The 27,112-nt window shown below is 41.7% G+C and overlaps 1 protein-coding gene across 2 annotated transcripts in view; it reads right to left on the bottom strand.

Annotated features, from left to right (window-relative positions):
- LOC140730568 (aftiphilin-like) overlaps nt 1–27,112 on the bottom strand; it is an 82,979-nt gene that overhangs the window by 33,393 nt on the left and 22,474 nt on the right. For both annotated transcript variants that reach the window (XM_073051222.1, XM_073051223.1), the window contains exons 2-5: nt 23,352–25,296; nt 2,840–2,985; nt 2,415–2,541; nt 1,711–1,767 (exon numbers count right to left, since the gene is read on the bottom strand). In XM_073051222.1, the coding sequence (XP_072907323.1) occupies nt 1,711–1,767; nt 2,415–2,541; nt 2,840–2,985; nt 23,352–25,271 (2,250 nt within the window). In that variant the 5' untranslated portion in view covers nt 25,272–25,296. The remainder of the gene's footprint in view (nt 1–1,710; nt 1,768–2,414; nt 2,542–2,839; nt 2,986–23,351; nt 25,297–27,112) is intronic.

Genomic DNA, 27,112 nt, shown 5'->3' with positions numbered 1-27,112 from the left:
CGTGTTGCTGGAATTGAGAGCATTCTGGAAAGAAATTAGCTTAAAATGCATAACTTCACATAAATGCCTTCAGTAAGGAAGTAGTATGTTCCAAGAATAGGGAAAGCAGCCGGCATCCTTGTCATCTAGGCAAAAAAAAGTCAAGCACAATACAGGAAGAAAACAGACGAGCATAAACACATTAAAGAAAAAAATGGTGGGGCATAAACATGGACTAAACAGAAAAATCACATCACAATAAAAGTCATATTTTACACAACAACTTTGTTGGAAACAAACACTTGCAAGGCCACAGATTGTTGAGCTACAATAATCTACCATGTGTTTAAAAACATCATATTATTCCTGATTGAAGATTCTACTTTATGATTGCTTCATAATGTGGAATTTTGTGTAAATAGTTAATGTGTACAATGCAAACATAACTAAATGACCATTGCAGCCTTTGCATTTCTATTTAGTGAATTCTAATAAATAGACATCCAAAGACTACAATCATAAATACATTAGAGAAACATGGTATCTACGATAAACACAGATTCTTTAGATACTGGAAATCCAGAGTAACACTGGAGGAATTCAGCAGGTCAGAGAGCATAAAAGGAAATGAACAGTCAACATTTTGGGCTGAGACACTTCAGATTATTGCAGGACTGGAAAGGAAGGGGGAAGATGTCAGAGTAAGAAGCAGGGAGGTGGCGCAGGAACACAAGACAGATGATAGGTGAAGCCCATCGCGAATGTACAGTCTATGTTGAGTCTCACCAACATAGAGAACACTGCATCGGGAGCACCGGATACAGTAGACAATTCCAACAGATTCACAGGTGAAGTGTTGCCACACCTGGAAGGACAGTTTGGAGCTGAATAGGGGTGAAGAGAGGAGGTGAGTGGGCAGGTGAAGCACTTCTCCTGCATCCAGGGGCAAGTGCTAGGATTTCTTGGTGGCCAACCATTTTAACTCCAATCCCAATGGACATGTCGGTTCTTAGCCTCCTCTTCTGCCACACTCAGGGTGAAGGAGCAACACCTTTTATTCCATCTAGGTAGTTTCTAAACTGATGGTATGAACATCAATTTCACCAACTTCCATTAATTTTTCACTCCCCTCTTCTTCAATTTCCCACTCTGCCCCACCCCTACCTCTTCTTCTCAGCTGCCTATCACTTCTTCTGGTGCCCTTCCTCCTCCTCCTCTCCGAGCAAATTCCTCCTTCTCCAGCTCTTTACTTTTTCCATTTGTCACCTCCCAGCTTCCTACTTCATCCACTTTCCCCTACCAACTTGGATACACCAATCACCTTCTGGCTTCTGCTCCTTCACCCTCCCCAACCTTATTCTGGCATTTTTCCCCCTTCCTTTCCAGTGCTGATCAAGGGTCTCAGCCCAAAACATAGACCGTTTCTTCATTTCAATATATGCTGCCTGGCCTGCTGAATTCCTCCAGCATTTTATGTGTTGCTCTGGAATCAATGATGGTAATTTATGGATTTCAATTTTTTACAGGCTACATGCATGCCAGAAGTGGCTAGTAGTTCATTAACTAGTAGTGCTTACTATCGAACCATCACTTATGTAGTTATCAATTTCTGAGAAAATTTAGCACCGTATTTGATGTTCAAGATGTCAAAAATCATACAGCACCAAGTTTTGACTAATACATGCAAAGCTTAAATATGTGACAAAGATATTTTTATAAATTTGAACTTACCAGACCAGATGCATAAGCAGGAACAATAACAGGCTGTTTCCTTTGTCCAGTAAACAACTTTTGAAAGGAAAGAGACAAATATATCATTAAATATATTGCTAAAGTAGAACAAGATAATTACCTTAAATCTGACACTGTAAGTTGCATAAGTTTATACAAGTTTCATAAAACACAGAAAATTGGTATTTTGGGAACAGCAGCTGTATCAGATAAGTTCTAATTTGCATTTATCAACAAGTCTATCAGCTACGTTGGATAGTTGGCAATTTGCTCTATCCTCCACTGAGCATAACCAACAACTAAGGTTATATTCCAAGAAGAATCTTCAGAACTACTATGAACTAACTCACTCCCAACCATGTCAAATGCTGAAAGAACAATTAATTTACTGAGTAAATTGCCTGTTTCAGTGGCTAATTCAACGTACGCAGGGGAGTTCTCACAAATGAAATGATTGTTCTCTTCATCGTTAATGGGACATCACTGCTGTGTAACGACTTATTGTACTAACATGGAATAAAAGGGAACTTTAAGAATCAGGAGAAATGCAGCTGCATGAACAAAAGGAGCTGCACAAGCAGAACTATTTTTTCTTTGTTTAATATATGTGATTTGCCTACGACAGAAACAATTAATTCCAAGCAACCACAGAACATGCCATACATAATAAACAAGTGAATTAAAACCCAAAGACCAGGACTTACTATGTTTCGGGTATCAATTCCAAGGGAAATCAGAAGCTTTTTGTTGCTATGTGATCCACCCCACTGGTACCTCAGGCCGTGAGCATCTTCCACATCTTGCAGTTCAGTCCACACAGCTAACAATTCACTACACAAATGGCATCACAAGACTTTTCACCATGATACTTGAATCAGCACATTAAATATTGCATTTATAAATAAATTTCTTTCACAGCTGACAACGTAAACAAGTTTTAGCATATAGAATTTTTACATAATTCAAAACAGTGCAATTGGCTACAATACAGCACAAAATATTATGGTTGTCACATACAATTTTGTAACAAATTAGCTCAACTTTGTGCTTTATTAATAAAATTAATCACTTTCAAAACTAACTGAATAAGAATTTAATCTTCTACCTTGTGTTTGGTCTTCAGCCTTACCCCTTATTTGCTTGGGCCTTCTCTTCTTCCTCAAATCCAGACTGCAAAAGCTGTCTCAGAGAAGATACTTCTACTTCGTTTATCTTTAGTACTGGCGCTGGAGGAAAACATGTTTGGAATATGCGACCCAGGCGGTTTAGCAGGACCTGCATTAAACAGGCAGCAACAAATAATAGTTTTTCCCCCCAATTCTAACCACTATTAAAAAAAGTCAAATTTAATGAGAATACAAAACAGAACAGGTCCTATGGCAGTCATTGCTAAGAACTGCTGGTTTTTAAAAGTGTCTTCACACTTTGCTTCTTTCCAATGAAAATCTATTCCCAACTCCGTTCCCGCCACTAAGGAAGGAAGGTCAATTTCAATGGCTGAAGAGTGGCTAAGATATCACTGATTAACATTGTATCCACAGGGAGCACAGAATGATGCAATATTTGCAAGAATCCCAAAGGGATCAAAGGAACAAAGCCATCTGCAGAACGTTGCATGAACATGCAACAGCAGCACTATAATAGTTTTGCCTCCAAAGAACATTTGAATTCAGCTTATTCGACAGCACAACTCATTTTCATCATCCTTACATTTTAAGCAAACAGACCTATATTTTGCAGTCAAAGTGATCAGCACACATCTCAAAGGAAGCAACCTACAAAAGCAGAGTGACCTCCACAGCATCTACTGCTCACCAGTGATTTAACAGAATCACTGGCATTCAGCAACCATGAAGTCACAAAACAGCCAGCTGTAATAAAAATTGTTCTCCAAAAGCAAACCAGGGAAAATGACTAAGTGTAACTTTAGCAATATTTTAATTCGCACACTGTAAAATGGTTAAACACTGGAAGATGCATTTTGTTGAAACATTGAGCCTTTTATTAATCTAAAGAATGCCGAAATATTTATCAACGAGATTTAGAATTCACATACGTATTTTTAAAAAGAGGGCCAGAGTCTACCAACTAGAAATAAATTGAAATTCCTTTAAAAGTTACCTCATGGCACAAAGTGTAACAATTCCAGGATACATTACAGCAAAAATAGTTTGAAAATATCTCATGCTTTGGTCAATCCACTGATTTCTGGAGATCAACAGCAGCATAGCTTAACATCATTCATTTCACTGTATATGTGCGATAGCAGAAGCTACCATCAATTTGACAACATAATGAAAATGAATGATGTGCAGCCACTGCAGATACAAAATCAAGGGCATTGTTTAAAAATACACTGAAATAGTCTGGCATTCATTTAAAACATGTAATAGTTAAACATGGAATCAGCACAGAATATTAAACGTGCAAATACCATTGCAAGCTAGTGGCTCAACAATTGCTGCACTGGAGCAGAAAGGCCCAGTGCAGCCTCTGGGGTGCCACAAGGAACGTAATTAGATAATGTGAGTGGGCAAGATTTTACCACCAAATGGTCATATGCCCTTTACAGATGGCAAAGTCAGAGAGACAACCCTACATCAATTTTGGCATGATAGCTGACGGCTAAAGCACTCAGTCTTTTTAAATTCGCTGATAATTCCTTACAAACAACTTGGGGAGGTGTCCCATAGACCAGTTAAACAGCAACATGAAAGAGCTGAATTCAAAGAAACACATCACATAGAAAACATACAGGTCTCCTCCACAAACCCTCAGTAAATCCTATCGAGCACCTCCAGTGCTTTGTGTGTTATTGAAGGTAAATGGACAGCTGTGTTTTGGGTCAAGACAGGACTGAAAGATGGGAGACAGCAGGTATAAAAGGTGGGAGAAAGGGTGGTACAAGAGCTGACCAATATTAGGTAGAGCAGGTGAAGGGGCTGATAGACAGGTGAAAGGGAGGTGTATAGTGTGAATGGTATCAGAAGCTGAGAGGTGATACGTAGAAATGACTAATGGCTGAGGACTACTGACCAGAAACTTAACTGGACAGGTCACAAGAATAATTTGACAACAAGAGCAGGTCAAAAGGTAGTCATTGCACAGCGTCAGCTCCTGAAGCATTTCCACCATCTGCAAAGCAGAAATGAGGAATGAGATTGAATAGTGTTTACTTGCTTGAATGAGCCCAGCTCCATCAAAATTCAAGTTCTGTGCCAAGAATGAAGAAGCCACCTTGCCTGTCATCCTGTTCAATTCATTCCTTTCACCAACAGGTGTAGCAGTTGCTGTGTACTACAGCTACTCAGTAATCATGATCCCCACCAACAAGGCGGACAAGTGAAGCAGACATATGGAAACACCACCTGCATGCTCAAGTCACACACTACCACAACTTGGAAATTTTCTGCTGTTACTACATCTCAAAATGGCAAATATCCCTGTTCCAAATTCTACATTCTAAACCCATACAACTAAGGCTGAAGGCATAACTGTACACCCAGACTCATATAGTGAAATGAAAACAAGTTGCCATAAGGGTAAGGACAATGGAATATAGGGTTCAGCATTGTATTTAGTCATATTGATGATAAATTCTTAAAATTATGAAAAGCCTACGTCAGTACGAGTTTGCCGCCTGTTAATAATTCAGTAGTAATGGAAAACTAAGCTTGCCATTTTAAAAAAAGGGTCAGGTAACAAAAGAACAAAGGCATATCATATGTTGTACTAATAACTAAGAGCACCAAAGCAGTAGCCTAATGCATTCCACTCTTCAATATGAAATACCACTACAACTAACAACAAACATAAATTTTGCTCTACAACTTGTCAATCAAATTTCACCTACTTTTGAGATCATAATAATCAAATTATTAACCTGTAGCACATTGATGACAACCTCAAATTTGATGTTAAAGAAGACCCTATCCATTTCATCAAAAATTATTTTAGTATATTCAAGGGGATACTGCTCAAATTATAAATATTGCTCATCTTCTGATGTTGTCAAGAATACACAATTCTTATGGTTAATTGATAAAAATTCACAATGGATAATCATACACAGTGGCATGCACAAGTTTGGGTCAAAATTTTTGTTACTGTGAGTAGCCAAGCAAGTAGAAGATGACCTGAATTCCAAAAGGCATAAAGTTAAAGATAACACATCTCTTTAATATTTTAAGCAAGATTACTTTTTTTATCTCCATCTTTTACAGTTTCAAAATAACAAAAAGGGAAAAGGGCCCAAAGCAAAAGTTTGGGCACCCTGCATGGTCAGTACTTAGTAACACCCCCTTTGGCAAGTATCACAGCTTGTAAACACTTTCTGTAGCCAGCTAAGAGTCTTTCAATTCTTGTTTGGAGGATTTTCGCTCATTCTTCCTTGCAAAAGGCTTCTGTTAGATTCTTGGGCCGTCTTGCATGCACTGCTCTTTTGAGGTCTATCTACAGATTTTCGATGATATTTAGGTTGGGGGACTGTGAGGGCCATGGCAAAACCTTCAGCTTGCACCACTTGAGGAAGTCCGTGTTGGATTTTGAGGTGTTTAGCATCATTATCCTGTTGTAGAAGCCATCCTCTTTTCATCTCCAGCTCTTTTTTAAACAGATGGTGTGACGTTAGCTTCCAGAATCTGCTGGTATTTAATTGAATTCATTCTTCCCTCTACCAGTGAAATGTTCCCCATGCCACTGGCTGCAATACAGGCCCAAAGCATGATTGATCCACCCCTGTGCTTAACAGTTGGAGAGGCATTCTTTTCATAAAATTCTGCACCCTTTTTCCTCCAAACATACCTTTGCTCATTGCGGTCAAAAAGTTCTATTTTAACTTCATCAGTCCACAGCACTTGTTTCCAAAATGCATCAGGCTTGTTTAGATGTTCCTTTGCAAACTTCTGATGCTGAATTTTGTGGTGACGACACAGGAAAGGTTTTCTTCTGATGATTCTTCCATGAAGGTCATATTTGTGCAGGTGTCACTGCACAGTAGAACAGTGCACCACCCCTCCAGAGTCTGCTAAATCTTCCTGAAGGTCTTTTGCAGTCAAACGGGCGTTTTGATTTGCCTTTCTAGCAATTCTACGAGCAGTTCTCTTGGAAAGTTTTCTTGGTCTTCCAGACCTCAAATTGACCTCCACCGTTCCTGTTAACTGCCAATTCTTAATTACATTATGAACTGAGGAAACGGCTACCTGAAAACGCTTTGCTATCTTCTTATAGCCTTCTCCTGCTTTGTGGGCATTTTCAGAGTGCTAGGCAGCTGCTTAGAGGAGCCCATGGCTGCTGATTGTTGGGACATGGTTTGAGGAGTGAGGGTATTTATAAAGCTTTGACATTTGCATCACCTGGCCTTTCCTAATGATGACTGTGAACAAGCCATAGCCCTAACAAGTTAATTCAGGTCTGAGACCTTGGTAAAAGTTATCTGAGAGCTCAAATCTCTTGGGGTGCCCAAACTTTTGCATAGTGCTCCTTTCCTTTTTCCCCCACTCTAAAATTGTACAAAACAAAAATAATACACTAATCTTGCTTAAAATGTTGAAAAGAATGTTTCATCTTTAACTTTATGGCTTTTGGAGATCAGTTCATCTTCTATTCACTTAACTATTCACAGTAACAGAAACTTTGACCAGGGGTGCCCAAACTTTTGCATGCCACTGTAGATACCAACTCATGTTTCCTAAACTGCAAAAAAAACTGATTGTAGACCTCTGTAGATACAAACTGGACCATGTTTATACAAGCAGACATGGTACTTACAAAGCCAGACTCATGTTGGCCTCTCTGACCACATCTCCATGTTACTCCCAGCATACTAACGCTACTGAAAATGGAGAATTCAGTGGACCATCATTATATGGCCTAATGAAGCAACCTCTATGTTTCAGGACTGCTTTGAATGGACAACCTGGCAGATGTTCAAGGAGGCCGTCAGAAACAAAGAAGATACAGAATTTGAGGAACATATCTTGTCTATCACTGAGTACATTTGTAAGCATGCAGATGACATCGGTACCTCAGGAATGGTCATCTCATGGCATAATCAGAAGCTCTGGCTGAATGGAGAGGTGTCCTCCCTGGGATGCTGGAGACAGAATAGCTCTCAAAGCAGCCAGGAAAAACCTCTTATTAGGCATCAAAGCAACAAAGAGTGCCTATGCAGAAAAAAATTCAGCAACACCTGTTCAATAACAAACCACAGCATACGTGGCTAGGCATCAAAAGCATCACCGACTATGCAAGGAAAAACAGCATTGACTGTACCAGTGACACCTCCCTCCCTGACATTCTAAACAACTTTTATGCATGCCTCAGGGATATGCAATGAAGCTACCCCTCTTCCAGGTGAGCAGACACTTCCTGTAACAGCAGTAGTCATGAGAAGGGCTCTGTAGAGAGTCAAACCCAGCTGGTGTAAGTGCACACCAGCTCACTGATGTCTTCATGGACATCTGCAACACTTCACTCATCGAGGCTGCTGTCACCACTTGCTTCTAATCAGCCACCATCACCCATATATCAAAGAACTCTACACCTTCAGAATGAAATGCCTATTGCCCAGTGGCATTGACACCAATCATCATGAAGTGCTTTGAATAACTGGTAATAGCACGTATCAAAAACTCCAGTCACTAATAGCACCTATCAAAACCTCCATTCACCAATATGCTTACTGAAAGAACTGCTCTACAACAGATGCCATAGTATCTGTCATATACCTGGCCCTGACACACCTAGAAAGCAAGGACACTTACGACAGAATGCTGTTTCTAGATTTCAGTTTGGCATTCAACAATATTGTCCCCCAGACCTTAGTGAAGAAGCTCCTACAGGGTCTGTGCAACTGGGGTTGAATGTCAGATAGTCAGGATACACAATCATCCTACCTCCTGTTGGGGTTAATTCGAGACTGCCATTACAGGTCAGGAGTGGCTCACGTAACACACATAATGTTAGGAGGCCGGGATGCGAGGGAGGGGGGAGCGAAACTGGGGACCCCGCTACATCGAAACTACTAGTGTCACGCGATTCAGTAAACAAAAGAAACAGGTAACTCGTGAGCATATGGCTGCGGGCCAATAAGATGGACACAAGTGCCCGATATTACCTAATATGTAGCAGGGTTGTGCTGGGGGGAAAAGGGGTATAAATAAGAGCAGATTGTAAGGGGAAAACAGAACGCCTTCTCCAGCGACTCCGTGGATTCGCTGTGCCAGTTACGAATTCTGCAATAAAGCCACATTTTGCTATATTCCGGTGTTAGTTGTCTCTCTTCCTAAAAGAACACAGGGCAGAATTTCAAGCCCAACATTTGGTGACCCCGACGTGGGGAGGGAGAGACAACACAGGCTGGCGGGTCCGACGGCAGACAACTTGCGGCCGCAAGCTCAACTAAGGTCAGGAAGTGCCTGTTATATCAAAGACTTCCACTAGATAGTTAAATCACTGAGTTAGATCTTGTCTGCTGACGGATCCTCACCAACCCCAAATTACCCTGGGAGAGATCATTCCCGGTGCAGAATCGTGACTGGTAAGTACTAACTCTTATCTGTTTTAGGAAGATCCTCCGCCCGTGGAAAAGTCTTCTGAGTGAGGGTACCCGCCGCCCACGATGGGCATAAAAGTCTCAGGAGTGAGGAGGAGAAGAGAAAGTGTTCCGCGGTACACCTTAGTGCACGGGGATACTGACGGCGCCTACCTTAGACTGGTTGTTAAGAGGAGAAATCTCCCACGCGAAGGTCAGGTTTTGAAAGGCGACCGTCCCATATTTGATCCTCTCTGTGTACTAGGGAGCCATGGAGCACTTCAATTTCGAGTTACCGAAACTCAGACATTTGTGTGTTGAGTAACAGAGTATATGAGAGTTTTTAGAAATATGGTAAAATTGATAACTGTGCGAGTTCAATAAACTAACAGTGAGCAGCCGCAGGGGTCGGACACCATCAAGGTAGGAGTGGAAGTGTTCCTCCGAGGCCCAGGGAAGCTCACCTGGAACGGAAAACGGTGGCATGGTCCATACCCTGTCGCCGAGGTCTCCAACAGGGCATTAAAAGGTAAGAAGGGAGGGGGACAATAACTGGCATCATTTTCTACTGGCTAAATAAGATCTCTGGCAAGTGGGGAGCGTTTCTGGGACAGTCGGCTCTAGGACTGTCTATTTAAATTGCTATCTTTATCACGTGTGGTTGTTGTTGCATACCCTGTATTAGGACCCTAGTCATCCGGACTATAGATCGAGCCTTGACTGGAAAGAATGGACCTCCACCGGCGTACCAGGCACCCTTGTTCCCGGTGGAAGGGGAGGACACGGCCCTCCCGGAAAGCGGACGCGCTATGTGAGGACACGGACTGAAATGGACCATGGCAAGGGGGGGATTGTGAATTTGTTATTGATTAAGTTTTCTGAAATGTTGCATGCTACTTGTAAAAATTGCGGATGTTTAGGGAACCCCTACCCATATTTTGTGACCCTAGGTCGGACAAATCAGGATAAGCAAATAGGGAGGACACGCCAAAGAGTGCCGGGGGACGCTCACCTCTCTGCCTGATCCCGGCAGCCGCGGAAAAGATTGTAAGGGATGTGGGGATGTGGCCTCTGGGAGGCCAAGGGAGGGAGTGTTGGGGTTAATTCGAGACTGCCATTACAGGTCAGGAGTGGCTCACGTAACACACATAATGTTAGGAGGCCGGGATGCGAGGGAGGGGGGAGCGAAACTGGGGACCCCGCTACATCGAAACTACTAGTGTCACGCGATTCAGTAAACAAAAGAAACAGGTAACTCGTGAGCATATGGCTGCGGGCCAATAAGATGGACACAAGTGCCCGATATTACCTAATATGTAGCGGGGTTGTGCTGGGGGGAAAAGGGGTATAAATAAGAGCAGATTGTAAGGGGAAAACAGAACGCCTTCTCCAGCGACTCCGTGGATTCGCTGTGCCAGTTACGAATTCTGCAATAAAGCCACGTTTTGCTATATTCCGGTGTTAGTTGTCTCTCTTCCTAAAAGAACACAGGGCAGAATTTCAAGCCCAACACTCCCCATCCTCAAAACAGGTATCCTCCAGTGCTGTACACACTGCTCATGCACGACTGCACAGCCAAGCACCTGAGTTCCCCAACGATGCAACAGCGGTGGGGCTCATCACTAAAAACAATGAGACAGCCTACAAAGAGGTGGAAGAGGTCAAGGTTGGAGGAAGAACACCTTGTATTCTGTTTGGGTAGCCTCCAACCTGATTACATGAACATCGATTTCTCAAGCTTCCAGTAACGGCCCCCAACACCCCTCCTCTCTATTTCCCATCCCCTTTTCCCTCTGTCACTTCATCTCACCAATCATCCCTCTCTCTCTAGGTTTCACTTATCACCTGGTGGTTCTCTCTTCCCTCCCCCCACCTTTTAAATCTACTCCTTGGCTTTTTTTTCCTCTCCAGTCTGGATACACTGAACAAGTAGATGTCACTACTAGAGAGGGAACAAATGCAACCTCCTGTTGGGAAATGAAGCTAAGCAAATGTATAACAGTCAGAAGGGAAGCACGTTAATTACCTTAATTCTGCTGATCTTAATATTGTTATTTTTTATTGATATTTTATTGATTGTTATCTTTTGATGAGATTGGTCCACAAATTAAATCCCTAAATTGGGGTAAGGCAATTTTTGACAGTATTAAATAGGCACTTGAAAAGGTTGATTGGGAGAACTGCTTGCAGATAATGATATGCCATGCAAGTGGAAGGCTTTTAAAAGTAAGAGAAGGGCAACTTAGAGCCAGCATGCTCCTATTGCAGCAGAGGGCAAATGAAAATACTTTTGAGTACATTTTGTACTACATATGTAAGCAATAGAGAACAGGGAATTTAAATATTCAAATGGGCTAGAACAGGATTTGATGCTCCAAAGTGCAATGTCTAATGAAAAAAAATTAGGTAGGATTTGGCAATACTAGGGCAGGTCTCAATCTTCCAGCCAGCTTTCTATCAATGCCATGATATTGATATAACCATTCATATTTAGCTTATGGAAGGCAAAGGACTTAGGCAAAAGTGAACAGTATTAAAGGGCAGCAAAAGTAATGGCATGTCATCTCAAACTTCGACAACTTCCATAGATGCACACTGGAGAATATACTGACTAGTTGCATCACGGACTGGTATGGAAACACCAATGCCCAAAAAGAAACGGATACAGCCCAGACCATTGGAGCAAGAGCTCTCTGCATCATTGAGCACATCTACAAGGAGGGTTATCACTGAAAAGCAGCATCCATCATCAAGCAAACATGAAGAAATCTGAAGATGCTGGAAATTCACGCAACACACACAAAATGCTGGTGGAATACAGCAGGGCAGGTAGCATCTATAGGGAGAAGCACTGTCGAGGTTTCGGGCGAAGGGTCTCAGCCCGAAACGTCGACAGTGCTTCTTCCTATAGATGCTGCCTGGTCTGCTGCGTTCCACCAGCATTTTGTGTGTATTGCATCCATCGAGGATGCCCACCATCCAGATCATGCTCTCTTCTTGAATCTGCCATTGGAAGGGTCCCACACCACTGGGTTTAGGAACAGTTATTACTCTTCAACCATCATGCCCCTGAACCAGCATGGATAACTTCACTCACCTCAATACTGAACTATTGCTGCACAGACACAAGCAGTGATGTGCTTCAGGTGCACAGCAGAAGACCCAAGAGACAAGGAGGAGCCTGTAGATCAACAGCAAAGAGGTGATCGCAGGAAGCAAAGGAGCAGCTAGGGGATTGCTTCGAGTCTGTGGACACGATTGTGTTCAAAGACTCAGAAGATCTGAACGATTATACCACGGTAGTCACAGACTTCATAAAAACAGTTGTAGATGTGTGACCCCACAAAATCAGTCGGTCTTCCCCAACTAGAAGCTCTGGATGAATCACAAGATCCACGATAAGCTGTGGGCCAGATCAGTGGCATTCAAGTCAGGCAACCAAGATACAAGAGGTCCAGGTATGATCCCCTCAGCCATCCCATGTGCGAAGTGGCAACTTGAGACCAAATGAATCACTGAAGACTGCTCGACAGATGTGGCAAGGCTAGAATGCTATTAATTCTTACAAAGTGAAACCAAGCAACATGCAGTTGACAACAAAACTTCACACCTCGATGAGCTCAATACCTTCTAAACTGACTTTGAAAGTCAAAACACGGAGAAACCTTCACAAACTCCCAAAGCCCTTGATAACCTAGTCATTTAAGTCTGTGACGACATGGAGCATACTTCAGGAGAGTGAACCCTTCGGAAGCATCCAACCCAGATGGGTTACCTGACCGAGTACTGAAGACTTGCGCCGATCAACTGGCTGGAATGTTTGCCAATATCTTTAACCTCTTGCTTTCGCAGTCTGAATTACCCATGCTTCAATTATACCAGTGCTAAAGAAGAACGTGGTAATCTGCCTTAATGACTATTGTCCCATAACACTTACATCCACTGTGATGAACTGCTGTGAGAGAGGTTGGTGATGGAATATATCAACTCCTGTCTGAGAAGTGACTTGCAAAATGTCGATCCGTGACCTGCTCTACAATGAAACCACTCAGGTAGGAGGAGCAACACCTCATTCCGTCTTGCTTGCCACAAACCTGGTGGCATGAATATCAATTACTCTAACTTCCAGTAAATTTCCACCCCCCCCCTTCGCCTTCTTCCATTCCCCACTCTGGCTCCCCTCTCACCTCTCCTTACCACCTGCCTATCACCTCTTCCTGGAGCCCCTCCTCCTTCCCATCTTCCAATCTCCTATCAGATTCCTTCCTCTCCAGCCCTTTACTTTTTCCATCTATCATCTCCCCACTTCTTTTCTTCCTCCCCCAATCACTTGGCTTCACCTATCACCTTCTAGCTTGTAGTCCTTCCTCTGATACAAACTTGTTCTGGCTTCTTCCCCCTTTCTTTGCAGTCACGATAAAAGGTCACAGCCCAAAACGACACCCGTTAATTCATTTCCATAGATGCAGCCAGACCTGCCAAGTTGCACCAATAATTTGTGTGTGTTTCTCTAGACCTTAAAACATACAGGTTTGGACTGTAATATTTATCATCACAGTGTGCTAAAGAAGTGATTGTTTCTTTTTGATTGGCATTCACACTTTCCAAATACTGAATATTCCAACACAGCCCAAATTGCTTTTCGTATGATGAAAATGCTTTGGGAGTCATGTGGAGAGATATATTTACTACCTTTTTCCTATCCTCTTACATACCATTGCAATTATGCTTTTGTTCATTACTGGGGGACTCAGCAATAGCAGCAAGTTGGTAGAAACAAAAATGGTGTGTGTCCTTTAATCACTACAGAATTTGAGTTCAAGAGCTTTGCTCTATTTAAAGCCAAGGCAAAACTTGGGAAATTCAATATAAAGAGTGATTTCACTACTTGTGGAAGAGAGATACTTATGATAGATAGATAGATAGATAGATACTTTATTCATCCCCATGGGGAAATTCAACATTTTTTTCCAATGTCCCATACACTTATTGTAGCAAAACTAATTACATACAATACTTAACTCAGTATAAATATATGCATCTAAAATCACCCTCTCAAAAAGCATTAATAAATAGCTTTTAAAAAGTTCTTAAATAGTTTATTAAAATACATTGAATGGTAACTTAAGCTCAGTCCTAACCCCGGCACTTTAACATATCTTACCCCTGGCGGTTGAATTGTAAAGCCGAATGGCATTGGGGAGTAATGATCTCTTCATCCTGTCTGAGGAGCATTGCATCGATAGCAATGATGGAAGGGAGTGCAGCAAAAAATTAACTAGATTTATTCCTGGGGTGAAAAGTTGGCTTAATGAGGAGAGATCGCACAGGATCCAGTGTTTTTCCATTATATATGACAAATAAACTCTTCTCAAGCTTCCATTACAGTACAGGTATCAATTTTAACTGACATTTGGATAAGAAGTTCTGTCATCTTTAATGGGGATGATGCCAGGGCTTGCCTAGTCCAGTGGTATTTATACCCACGTCATCTGTCCATCCTGATTAGCTAGTCCTCAACCAATCAGGTTTCCGCTCTCCCCTTTGTTTACAACTGAATTCCAGTTCTTACTTAGAGTGAGACCTTTGTCTTTGAAAAAAGCTAGAGGAAAAGAACTTTAACAAAGGTTCCTTTCTCCAGGTGGGTCCCAATAGCCATTGGCGCAGCACGGTAATTTTGTGCTGAATTTAACCCTATGGCCAATGCTCTGCTACTTCCGATTTCCCTGGCTAACCCAAATGGATACACTCCTGTGACCCCTGATGCAGGCTTCCACTGTCCATCCCATCTGGGCGATATGCATCGCACTGTATTCACAGGTAACCCTGTAAACACCAGCCGTCCTGAGCCCCATGTCATCTTTGGCCCGCACAAGAGAAATTTTTTTTAACAAAGATCAAGGTCTCACTCCAAGAACTGGAAATCAATTGTAAACAAGGTGGGAAGCGGAAACCTAATTGGATGAGGACTAACTAATTGAATGAAGGGATAGAAGACAGGGGTGAATATATACCACCAGACTAAACACGCCCAGGTATTGTCCCTGATGAAGATGGCAGAGTTTATCATCAAAACAACAGTTAAAATTGACACCTGTACTTGGGTGGAAGCTTGAGAAGAGTTTATTTGAGAGATTGCATTTTCAGATATAAAAGAATCCAGGAATGTGGAATGACTGCAGGAAATTGGCAGTGAAGTAAAAGATCAACTGTGACATTGTGTGGTCAAGGATGTATATGGCTCTGAAGGGTTTATTTCAACAATTTCTTACATTAGAAACAAAACCTACAGCACAATACAAGCCCTTCCACCCACAAAGCTGTTCCATACATGTCCTTATCTGAGAAATTACCTAGGGTTACCAATAGCCCTCTATTTTTCTGAGCTCCATGCACCTGTCCAGGAGTCTCTTAAAAGACTCTATTGCATCCGCCTCCACCACCGTTGCCAGCAGCCCATTCCATGTACTCACCACTCTGTGTAAAAAAACTTATCCCTGACATCTCTTTTGTACTTACTTCCAAGCAACTTAAAACTGTACTTTCTCGTGCTAGCCATTTCAGCCCTGGGAAAAAACCTCTGACTATCCACACAATCAATGCCTCGCATCATCTTATACACCTCTATCGGGTCACCTCCCATCCTACGTCGCTCCAAGGAAATAAAGGCCAAGTTCACTCAACCTATTCTCAGAAGGCATGCTTCCCAATCCAGGCAACATCCTTGTAAATCTCCTCTGCATCCTTTCTATGGTTTCCACATCCTTCCTATAGTGAGGCGACCAGAGCACCTTCCTATAGTGAGCACAGTATTCCAAGTGGGGTCTGACCAGGGTCTTGTATAGCGGCAACATTACCTCTCGGTTCCTAAACTCAATCCCGCGATTGATGAAAGCCAACGCACTGTATGCTTTCTTAACCACAGAGTCAACCTGTGCAGCAACCTTGAGTGTCCTATAGACTTGGACCCCAGATTCCTCTGATCCTTCACACTGCATATTTGACCTACCAAAATGAACTGACTCACACTTACCTGGGTTGAACTCCATCTGCCACTTCTCAGCCTATTTTTGCATCCTATCAATGTCCTGCTGTATCCTCTGACAGCCCTCCACACTATCCACAACACCTCCAACCTTTGCATCATCAGCAAATTTACTAACACTTTCCTCCACTTCTTCATCTAGATCATTTATAAAAATCACGGAGAAGGGGTCCCAGAACAGATCCCTGAGGCATACCACTGGTCACTGAACTCCATGCAGAATATGACCTATCTACAACCACTCTTTGCCTTCTGTGGCAAGCAAGTTCGGGATCCACAAAGCAATATCCCTTGGATCCCATGCTTCCTCACTTTCTCAACAAGCCTTGCGTGGGGTACCTTATCAAATGTGTTTACTTGCTAAAATCCATATACACTACATCTACTGATCTACCTTCATCAATGTGTTTCGTCACATCCTCAAAAAATTCAATCAGGCTCATGAGGCATGACCTGCCTTTCGCAAAGCCATGCTGACTATTCCTGATCATATTATGCCTCTCCAAATGTTCATAAATCCTGCCTCTCAGGATCTTCTCCATCAACTTAACAAACACTGAAGTAAGACTCACTGGTCTATAATTTCCTGGGCTATCTCTACACCCTTTCTTGAATAAAGGAACAACATCCACAACCCTCCAATCCTCCGGAACCTCTCCCGTCCCCACTGATGATGCAAAAGTCACTGCCAGAGACTCAGTAATCTCTTCCCTCACCTCCCACAGTAGCCTAGGGTACATCTCATCAGGTCCCGGTGACTTATCCAACTTGCTGCTTTCCAAAAGCTCTATCACATCCTCTTCCTTAATACAGTCGACCCTCCTTATCCGCAGGGGACTGGTTCCAGGACCCCCCCGCGGATACCAAAATTCACAGATGCTCAAGTTCCTTATTTAACATGTATCAATGCGGTGGTCTTTAGGACCCAGCGGAACCCCAGACTTTATTTAACAAGTCTCTGTGCGGTGGAAATCAGGATCTGGCAATGCAGCTTTGAATCCGCAGTGTTTCTGTTCATGAAAATAATCACAATTGTGATTCAAAATAAGGTGGAAGTAATAAAGCGATCGGAAAGAGGTGAAATGCCATCAGTCATTGGAAGAGCGTTAGGCTACAGTCGGTCAACGATCGGAACAATTTTAATGGAGAATGTGAAAGGCCCTACCCCGATGAAAGCTACCGTTATTACTAAGCAACGCAGTGATTAAATTATTGAAATACGTATGTTTCCTAAGTGTTTTATATGCATAGAAAGGTAAAATATGTACTATATACTAAGAAAAACGCTTGACTAACTGACGCTAAATAATACCGGATGTACCTGTTCCGACTTCAAATCTGACTTAAAGACGGACTCAGGAATGGAACTCATTCATAACCCGGGGACTGCCTGTATTTTTAAGTCATTTCTAGATTACTTATAATACCTAATACAATGTAAATGCTATGTAAATAGTTGTTATACTGTATTGCTTGGGGAATAATGACAAGAAAAAATAGTCTGTACATGCTCAAATAACGAGTGCTGGAGAGAGAACTTCCGGGTTTTCCCGATCCGCGGTTGGTTGAATCCGCGCATGCGGAACCCACGGATAAGGAGGCTGACTGTATCTACATGCTCGAGCTTTTCAGTCCACTGTAAGTCATCCCTACAATTACCAAGATCCTTTTCCATAGTGAATACTGAAGCAAAGTATTCATTAAGTAGCTCTGCTATCTCCTCTGGGTCCACACACACTTCTCCACTGTCACTCTTGATAGGTCCTATTCTCTCACGTCTTATCCTCTTGCTCTTAACATACCTGTGGAATGCCTTGGGGTTTTCCTTAATCCTGTCCACCAAGGCCTTCTCATGGCCCTTTCTGGCTCTCCTAATTTCTTTCTTGAGCTCCTTCCTGCTAGCCTTATAATCTAGCTATCATTACCATGGTTCTTGTACCCTACCACCCTTCCCTGTGTCATTGGAACGTACCTACACAGAACTCCATGCAAATATCCCCTGAACATTTGCCAAATTTGCTGATGATACTAAGCTGGGTGGCAGTGTGACATGTGATGAGGATGTTAGGAGAATTCAGGGTGACTTGGATAGGCTGGGTGAGTGGGCAGATACTTGGCAGATGGCGTTTAATGTGAATAAGTGTGAGGTTATCCACTTTGGGAGTAAGAACAGGAAGGCAGATTATTATCTGAACGGTGTAGAGTTAGGTAAGGGAGAAATACAAAGAGATCTAGGAGTCCTTGTTCATCAGTCACTGAAGGTGAATGAGCAAGTGCAGCAGGCAGTGAAGAAGGCTAATGGAATGTTGGCCTTTATTACAAAGGGAATTGAGTACAAGAGCAAGAACATCCTTTTGCATTTGTACAGGGCCCTGGTGAGACCACACCTGGAGTATTGTGTACAGTTTTGGTCTCCAGGGTTAAGGAAGGACATCCTGGCTGTAGAGGAAGTGCAGCATAGATTCACGAGGTTAATTCCTGGGATGTCCGGACTGTCTTACGCAGAGAGGTTAGAGAGACTGGGCTCGTACATGCTGGAATTAAGGAGATTGAGAGGGGATCTGATTGAAACATATAAGATTATTAAGGGATTGGACAAGATAGAGGCAGGAAATATGTTCCAGATGCTGGGAGAGTCCAGTACCAGAGGGCATGGTTTGAGAATAAGGGATAGGTCATTTAGGACAGAGTTAAAGAAAAACTTCTTCTCCCAGAGAGTTGTGGGGGTCTGGAATGCACTGCCTTGGAAGGTAATGGAGGCCAATTCTCTGGATACTTTCAAGGAGGAGCTAGATAGGTATCCTATGGATAGGGGAATCAAGGGATATGGGGACAAAGCAGGAACCGGGTATTGATAGTAGATGATCAGCCATGATCTCAAAATGGCGGTGCAGGCTCGAAGGGCCGAATGGTCTACTTCTGCACCTATTGTCTATTGTCTATTTCTTCTGTACATTTCCCTGAGAACATCTGTTTTCAATTTATGCCTACAAGTTCCTGCCTGATAGCTTCATATTTCAACAGTGCCACACCTCCACCTCTTTTGTCTCTCTCACTGTCCTTTCTGAAACATCTAAAGCCTGGCACTCAAAGTAACCATTCCTACCCCTGAGCCATCCAAGTCTCTGTAATGGCCACAACATCATAGCTCCAAGTACTGATCAAAGGATACAGCCACAGGGGTGCTCTCTAGCCTCTGACTCCTGCTATTCCCTCTCCTGACTATTACCTACTTATGTTTCCCCAGGCCCCTCCTCTCTATCGCCTCCCCACTCTCCCTGAGCAGACGAAGCATGTGTCTGGTATTTGCATGCTGCAGATGCTATTTACCACATCAGCCTAAGGAATTCAAAAGCATGCAAATGGCGGAAAATCTGCAATTAGAACAAAGTGCTGGAAACATTATGTTAGGTAGCATTTATGGAAAGAGATAATCAAAATAGGAAATAAAACAATTGAGTTTTAATTTATAGAGAGGCTGGAGGAATAGATAAAACAAAGGAAATATCTTGGAAAGAATGAGAACAGGATTAATGGGGCAATCGGCGAGAAACAGAATGTGAAAATAGTGTGGTTGGAGAGAAAGGATATAAAAAGAAATGTAAAAAAACTGATGAACATGCCCAGCAGAAATGGCCAGTTGCAACAAGACAAAAAATGTTGGCCTTATTGATAACAGCATAGGAAGCCACTGACCAATGTGCTACAGTGGGGTACGGATGAAGATTTAACGTGGGAGGTACAAAGAGAACCTTGAGTCGCCTCTGCAGACTAAACACAGGTCCTTGGCAAAGCAGTCACCCATCTGTGTTTAGATTTTTCAATGTAGAGAAACGAGGTGTGGCAAGGATTCAGTTAACTATGGTACAGTGGAAGCGTTGGTTCAAAAGGCAAGTGTCTGAGTGATAAGTTTAAACACTGGAGCAAATTTGAAGGAGGCAGAAACTAGGAGACCAGAATGAAGTAAATATAATTAACTATCACATTGTTAGGTCTTGCTGAAAGCAGACATGTATTCTTTTGTAATTCCCTGGTTAAGATTTTACTGCTAATGCTGTAGGGCATTTCATTTAATAGCTTTCTGTAGAAGCAGTATGTTTCGCTGATTGTTTGGATGTCAGTTAGACATAAGGGGTTGTGATGTTTAACTTAGGAATGTTGGGTCAGCCAATGAAGCTGGTGGAATTGGGAGAAGGTTCCAGTGAAAGCTAGGCTGAGAGGTTTGTTTGCGACACACACTGGTGTGGGTCAAGTTCTTTTTGGTGGGAGCTGGAGGAAGACAGGAGGAGGATGCCGCCCTGGATGCTTTGTGTAAATGAATGGCTTTAAGGAAGAAGGGCCAATACTCCCGTAGGGGAGCCTGTTTGTTTGAGATGGATTTCAAGCAATGCTTGGAAGATGGTATGTGTTTTCACATAGACAGTGAGTCCAGCGCACGAGTTAAAGACAACTTCAACATGAGCTCCAGTTTTGTACATATTTGGACTGGGTTAACTGTAATTAGCCATTTATATTTTCTGCTTGTCTTTTTCCTACTAACTGTTTGGTAAAGCTGAAATTTGTAAATATACTTTCTTTATAATTGTATGCAGTGTACAATCTGTTATTTCTTGCCAACAGCCAATTGCATGGTGGAAGTATTAGCAAAGTATTCATAGAGATCTCGGTTTGGGTGATCGAAACATCCCAACTTCCCGGTTTTGGTGGGACCAAAGTCATACCTGAAGCGCATGAAGTTTGAGAAAGGTGCTTTTCTCACCGCTGAGTCCAGTGGCTGTTAGTGAGGGGCTAACAAGCTGTGTTTCTATAAATGCTCGGTAAAAAGGAGTTTCATTTAGTTACAAATAGAAAATTTCCTATTACCAGCAAACATTCCATAAATAACTTTGCTATGGATGAAGGTCACTGAAGCTAATTCAAGTGAAGCAAATCATCGCAGCACTTGTTTCCTGGTCTCTCCTAATTGGAATAATTTACAGAAACATAGAAAATAGGTGCAGGAGTAGACCATTCTGCCCTTCGAGCCTGCACCGCCATTCAGTATGATCATGGCTGATCATCCAACTCAGAACCCTGTACCTGCTCTCTCGCCATATCCCCGATCCCTTCAGCCACAAGGGCCATATCTAACTCCCTCTTAAATATAGCCAATGAACCGGCCTCAACTGTTTCCTGTGGCAGAGAATTCCACAGATTCACCACTCTGTGTGAAGAAGTTTTTCCTCATCTCGGTCCTAAAAGGCTTCCCCTTTATCCTTAAACTGTGACCTCTCGTTCTCGACTTCCCCAACATCAGAAACAATCTTCCTGCATCTAGCCTGTCCAATCCTTTTAGAATTTTATATGTTTCAATAAGATTCCCCCTCAATCTTCTAAATTCCAGTGAGTATAAACCTAGTCGATCCAGTCTTTCTTCATATGCAAGTCCTGCCATCCCAGGAATCAATCTGGTGAACCTTCTTTGTACTCCCTCTATGGCAAGAATGTCTTTCCTCAGATTAGGGGACCAAAACTGCACAAACTATCCAAAGCTCATGTTTATTTCTTCAAATATTTCCTTATTTCTTCATGAATTTCATCTTCAATAGCTAAACTGGGGAAAGTGTTTAAATATACTAATTTTATTTTCAGTATCAATACACCTCATTGGCAATTTGCAAGCAGATTTAACATTTCCATTTATTCTGTCATGAGTCAAATTTTAACTCTCCAGTTTAACTTAATCTTTCCCACACCAATGAATACAACCTTACAATAATATGCCAAATCCTTATGCAACCTCAGTGAATCTATACTGCACTGCTACATGGCCAAAATGTTTAATATTTACTGCCAATAATCTAAAACCAATTTCTTTACAACATTCTCATCCTTACATTTCTAGCCACTATCCTCATTCACAAAGTTATACAATCACATACCGTTATTTAAACAAGCATTTCCATAGGTAGCAACACACAAACGCTGGAGGAATTCAGCAGGTCAGGCAGCATGTATGGAAAAGAGTAAGCAGTCGGCGTTTTAGGCCGAGACTCTTCATCAGAAATTCTATTGGTTGCAGTTCTAAAGCATTGATGCAACCTTAATTTGGAACTAGAGATCAATTTTGCTATTGCAAAGTGAAACTCCTTGATCAATACATTTCAATTCGCTCAAAACTGAGCTCAAATGACTCTAAAGGAATATTAACTGAATCTATATTCACCAACTTGTTCTTCTACAGAAATATGCAGGGCCAGCCACTTGGTTTGATCACACAGACACGGCAGATCATTCAGTGCAACTGGTCCCTGCAAGCATTTAAGTTCCATATTTTGCATTCCACTGCATGTTACTCTTCGGCATAATCTATTTCTATTTCAGGTTTGTACCATTCCAGCCTTCCAAATGACATTCACCTGGACATGATGCAAATTTCACTAAGTAACCATTCTCAGCATAAAGAAATTCCTCAATTTTTTTTGAATATATGAAGCTTTTTGTATCTTATATTTATGAACCATAGCTATGGTCTTCTTTCAATTCAAAGAATATTGTTTCCATGTCTCACCTATTAAACAGTACATAAACATTGTATAGTTTTACAAGAATATCAAGCTATTGATCCCTACTTGCACTATATTTGGAGAATACATAGAAGTGTTTTCATTATGCTTTCACAAGTTAATCAGGCTTTACCTTTATGCATCTACCTGTGTTATATTTTATAAATTATAACTTGCACACAAGATCACTGAACAACAATATGCTGTGCATTGAAAAACAACATTTCCATTCACTTAAGTATCAATTTACATACAAACTGAATACATTCTAAACTGCAAGCTCATTAGTGGTCCACAACTCAAAAGCTTTAAATATAGATGAAGATCAGCAGTTCAATTTATAGACAGACCACATTGGTTATAGGGCTCCACCCAAAAGCAAACTTAAATTATTAATTTAAGATATTAATAATTCTATGATGTTTGACTTCAAAATTTTGAAACAAGAGATCTGTGCACACACATTAGATCAATTTTAATTATTAATACACCAACATGCAACATCAGCAACACTTACTTGTGTCATAGTTATTTCACATGGAGTTGTACTCGTAATTCTCGTCATTTCATCAACAGGCTGAAAAGAGGTATTGTCCACATTGTCAGTCAACTGTGTGATCCCACCAAGGGCAGGCTCTGCACTGCTACATTGACTAATTTCTTCTTTACATTCACCAGAATGCTCTTCACCAAAAGCAGCCCACGATGTACTTTCAGACACCGAATCCCCAAAAGCATTCCACTCAGCATCTTGCCCATCAAATGAAAAGTCTTCTTCACTATTGAATCCTGTAAATTCAGAATCTATTTTTGCTTGAGTTGACCCAAATTTTCCAAAATCTTCAGTCTCTCTACCAGTGGTGGCATGCTCATCAAATGATAAATCACTTTCAACATAAACAGCAGCCTCAGATAGTGCACTTTTTTCTGCAGAATATTCTGAAAAATTAGCAAACGCTGATACAGAGTCATTGCTTACGGTACCAAAGTCACCAAAGTCATCTTTGACTCCAGCTTCCTGAAATGCAGCAAATTTGTCAGTTGTCAATTTCGAGGCACTCTTGCTATAAGAGTCTACAGTTTGCACATCAGAGTTAAAATCATTGTCTGTAGCATTAATATTCAGCACTGGACTAAAAGTATTAAAGTCATCTTCTAGTGAACATTCACTTCTTGAAATCCCAACACAATCAGACTCATTTTCCTCTGTGCTTTCTATGTTAGTTGCCCGAAGCTCTTCATTTGCTATACTGCCTTGTCCAATCACTAATTCCTTACATTCAATATTGAGTGTATTAACACCCTGTGATTCTTCATGGTTACATATTTCCAAATCACACTCATGTATGTTCGCTGTTTCATTTACAGATGGAGAAGCTTCTGATTGGATTACTGTAGAAGTGGTTTTTTTTATACTATGTAATGATTCATGAACTACGTGGCAAGTATCTTGACTTGCTTCAATGGGTTCCATGGATTCTGATGAGCTTTGAACACCATTATGAATTTCAACATCAACTGTACCATGAGGTTCAGTAGAGTGGTTCTGAGTGTGGCTTACTGCAATTGCATCTTTCTCACTTTCACAATCTGATGTAGCAAATGCATCATTTGTTTGCTCCTGTACAACTTTCCGTTCATCACCATCATCCAAACTGACCTGAGCAACTGGCAGCTTCCCTAAAGTTGAATGATTGCCAGAGTCATGTTCTTTTATCTGTGATATTTTTCCAATGGTAGATAAAGGCCCACTTGTTTTTTCTTCTGTTAAATTGCCAGTTATTTCAACATCAGAAAGTACAGCAAAGTTGTCAACTGGACTAGGCTTCACATCCGAACAAAGTTCAGAAATGTGAACATCTACAACTTTTTGGTCATTTGTGTTTACCATATTTTCTATTTCCTGAGAGTGCATTGAATCTATTGTTGAGTAACCATTTGTTAGAACTTCTGGGTTGGTTGTACTATCATTGTAACACTCTTCTTGGTCTTCCCGTTTTAAATCTATTGCAATGACATCCTTGGTCAGAATGGCAGGCTGAGCATTTACTTCAGTTTGTTCTATAGATTCTGTTATTGTACATTCAAAACCATTCCTTGAAGAATTGGATTGAGTTGCATCTTTAGCAGTATTTACAGCCAGGTCATTTGAAATAGGTTTTGAGAAGTCTGAAATAAAGTCTTTGCCCTCACAAGCACCTGCTGAATGAAAGTCAGCAAACCCATGCATATCACTGGAGTATTCATGGCCAGGCACAAAATGGTTCTGGGACATAAAGTTTTCATGAGGATCTTCCAAATCAAAGTCATTATACCCAAGAGTAGAAGTCCCAACTTCTGAGAAACCACCAAATTCACCAAACTCATGTTCAAATTCAGTCCCATCATCTAATGGTGGCGGTGAAGAAGAATACATTCTAATAACATCTGGTTCCATGTTGTTTCCTCTTAGTTCGATACACCTAGGGAGAAGCAGAGAAGTTAACTTAAGAGCTCCAGAGCACAAATTCACGTCAGTAAACTTAACTAATAATCATTGATAATGAGACCAATCAATTGTGCTGACTATCTATCCCTTGTGACACTAGAGAAAGAATGAAGTAATTTTCAATTTCCACTTAACATCTTAACTTCTGTTCTGAAATAAAAGATATAAACCCATTAACAGTTGACCAAAAAGATCTGTAATGTTTGGTTAAAGTAAGGGAAGGGTGATATGGTAAATAGGTCAAGGCTTGCAAATACTCCTGCTTTGTGCTAGTGATCTTTAGTAATGTTTTGAACACTTATAATCAAAATATGTTACAGCGATACAGAATCAAACTATAACAAAACTTTAACTAATTCTGCTTAAAAATATAGACGTCTGCAAATTGCAGCCAATCAAACTATTGAAAGACTCCAGTTTCACATAAGCACAATGTGGAACTTGAAACAGTGCCACATTCATAGATTTGCAATTCCACAGCTGCATGCAACTGAATCAAACCAAGCTGCTCAGGTAGAGAACTTGATTTTAAAATGGTTCATCTTATGGAAGAATGGTCAATCCTGCTGCACAAGCACACTAATGATTGACTATATGCAGCACAATACAGGCAGCAGCATTCATGCAAAACATCTAAAAGTGAATCATTGACAAAGGAGATGCTTTGCCAAAAAAAATTTGAAACATGTGAACAATATTAAAACCTAACAATACTAAAGTGATGTATAAAATATCTAACATCTGCAGCTTATTGGCCCTTAGTTGGCAAGAAGGGACCAAAGTTAGTGGTATGTTCCTTGTCTGACATGGGAACTTTGGAAGACTTTCAGTCTCTCTGATTAACTACATCTCCTGAGAGACCATGTTAAGGAACTGGAGTTGCAGCTTAATGACATTCGGCTGATATGGTAGAAACTGGAGGTGATAAATAGGAGCTACAGGGAGGTAATCACCCCTAAGTTGCACGAGGCAGGTACCTGGGTGACGTCAGGAGAGTGATGGGGATTAGGCAGCCAGTACAGAGTACCCTGTGGCCATTCCCCTCAATAATAAGTATACTGCTTTGGACACTGGTGGAGGAGAGAGGGACACCTACCAGTGAGCAGATCTCTGGCACTGAGTCTGGCTCTGTGGCTCAGAAGAGGGTGGGGCGGGGTAGAGAACAGTACAGCACTGACAGGGGATTCCATAGTTAAGGGAGCAGACAGGATATTCTGCAGATGTGATAAAGACACCTGGATGGTATTTTGTTTCCCAGGTGCCAGAGTCAGAGACATCCTGGATCAGGTTACGGCATTCTAAAAGGGGGTGGGGGGGGGGGCTGAACAGCCAGAAGTGGTGGCATGTAAACCTGTAAAAGGTGCATTCAGTTGCAGCTCCTGACAAACCGTGTTAGGGAACTGGAGCTGGATGAACTTTGGATCATTCGGGAGGCAGAGACAGAAATAAAGTTACAGGGAGATAGTCACCCCTAAGAGTCAGGAGACAGGTAGCTGGGTGGCTGTCAGGAGAGGGAAGGGGAATAGACAGAATGAGCAGAGCACCCCTGTAGCCATTCCCACCAATAATAAGTATATCATTTTGTATACTGTTGATGGGGATGACCTAACAGGGACAAGTTGCAGTGGTTGCGTCTCTGGCAGCGAGACTGGACCCTCAGCTCAGAAGGGAAGGGGGGAAAGAGGAGAGCAGTAGTGACAGGGGATTTGATAGTTATGGGGACAGATAAGAGGTTCTGTGGAAGAGATCGAGAATCCTGGATGGTCTGTTGCCTCCCTGGTGCCAGGGCC

The sequence above is a fragment of the Hemitrygon akajei genome, chromosome 7, assembly GCF_048418815.1.
Source record: "Hemitrygon akajei chromosome 7, sHemAka1.3, whole genome shotgun sequence".
Taxonomy (NCBI): domain Eukaryota; kingdom Metazoa; phylum Chordata; class Chondrichthyes; order Myliobatiformes; family Dasyatidae; genus Hemitrygon; species Hemitrygon akajei.
The sequence above is the reverse complement of the archived record's forward strand: the minus strand, read 5'-3'. Positions and strand labels throughout refer to the sequence as shown.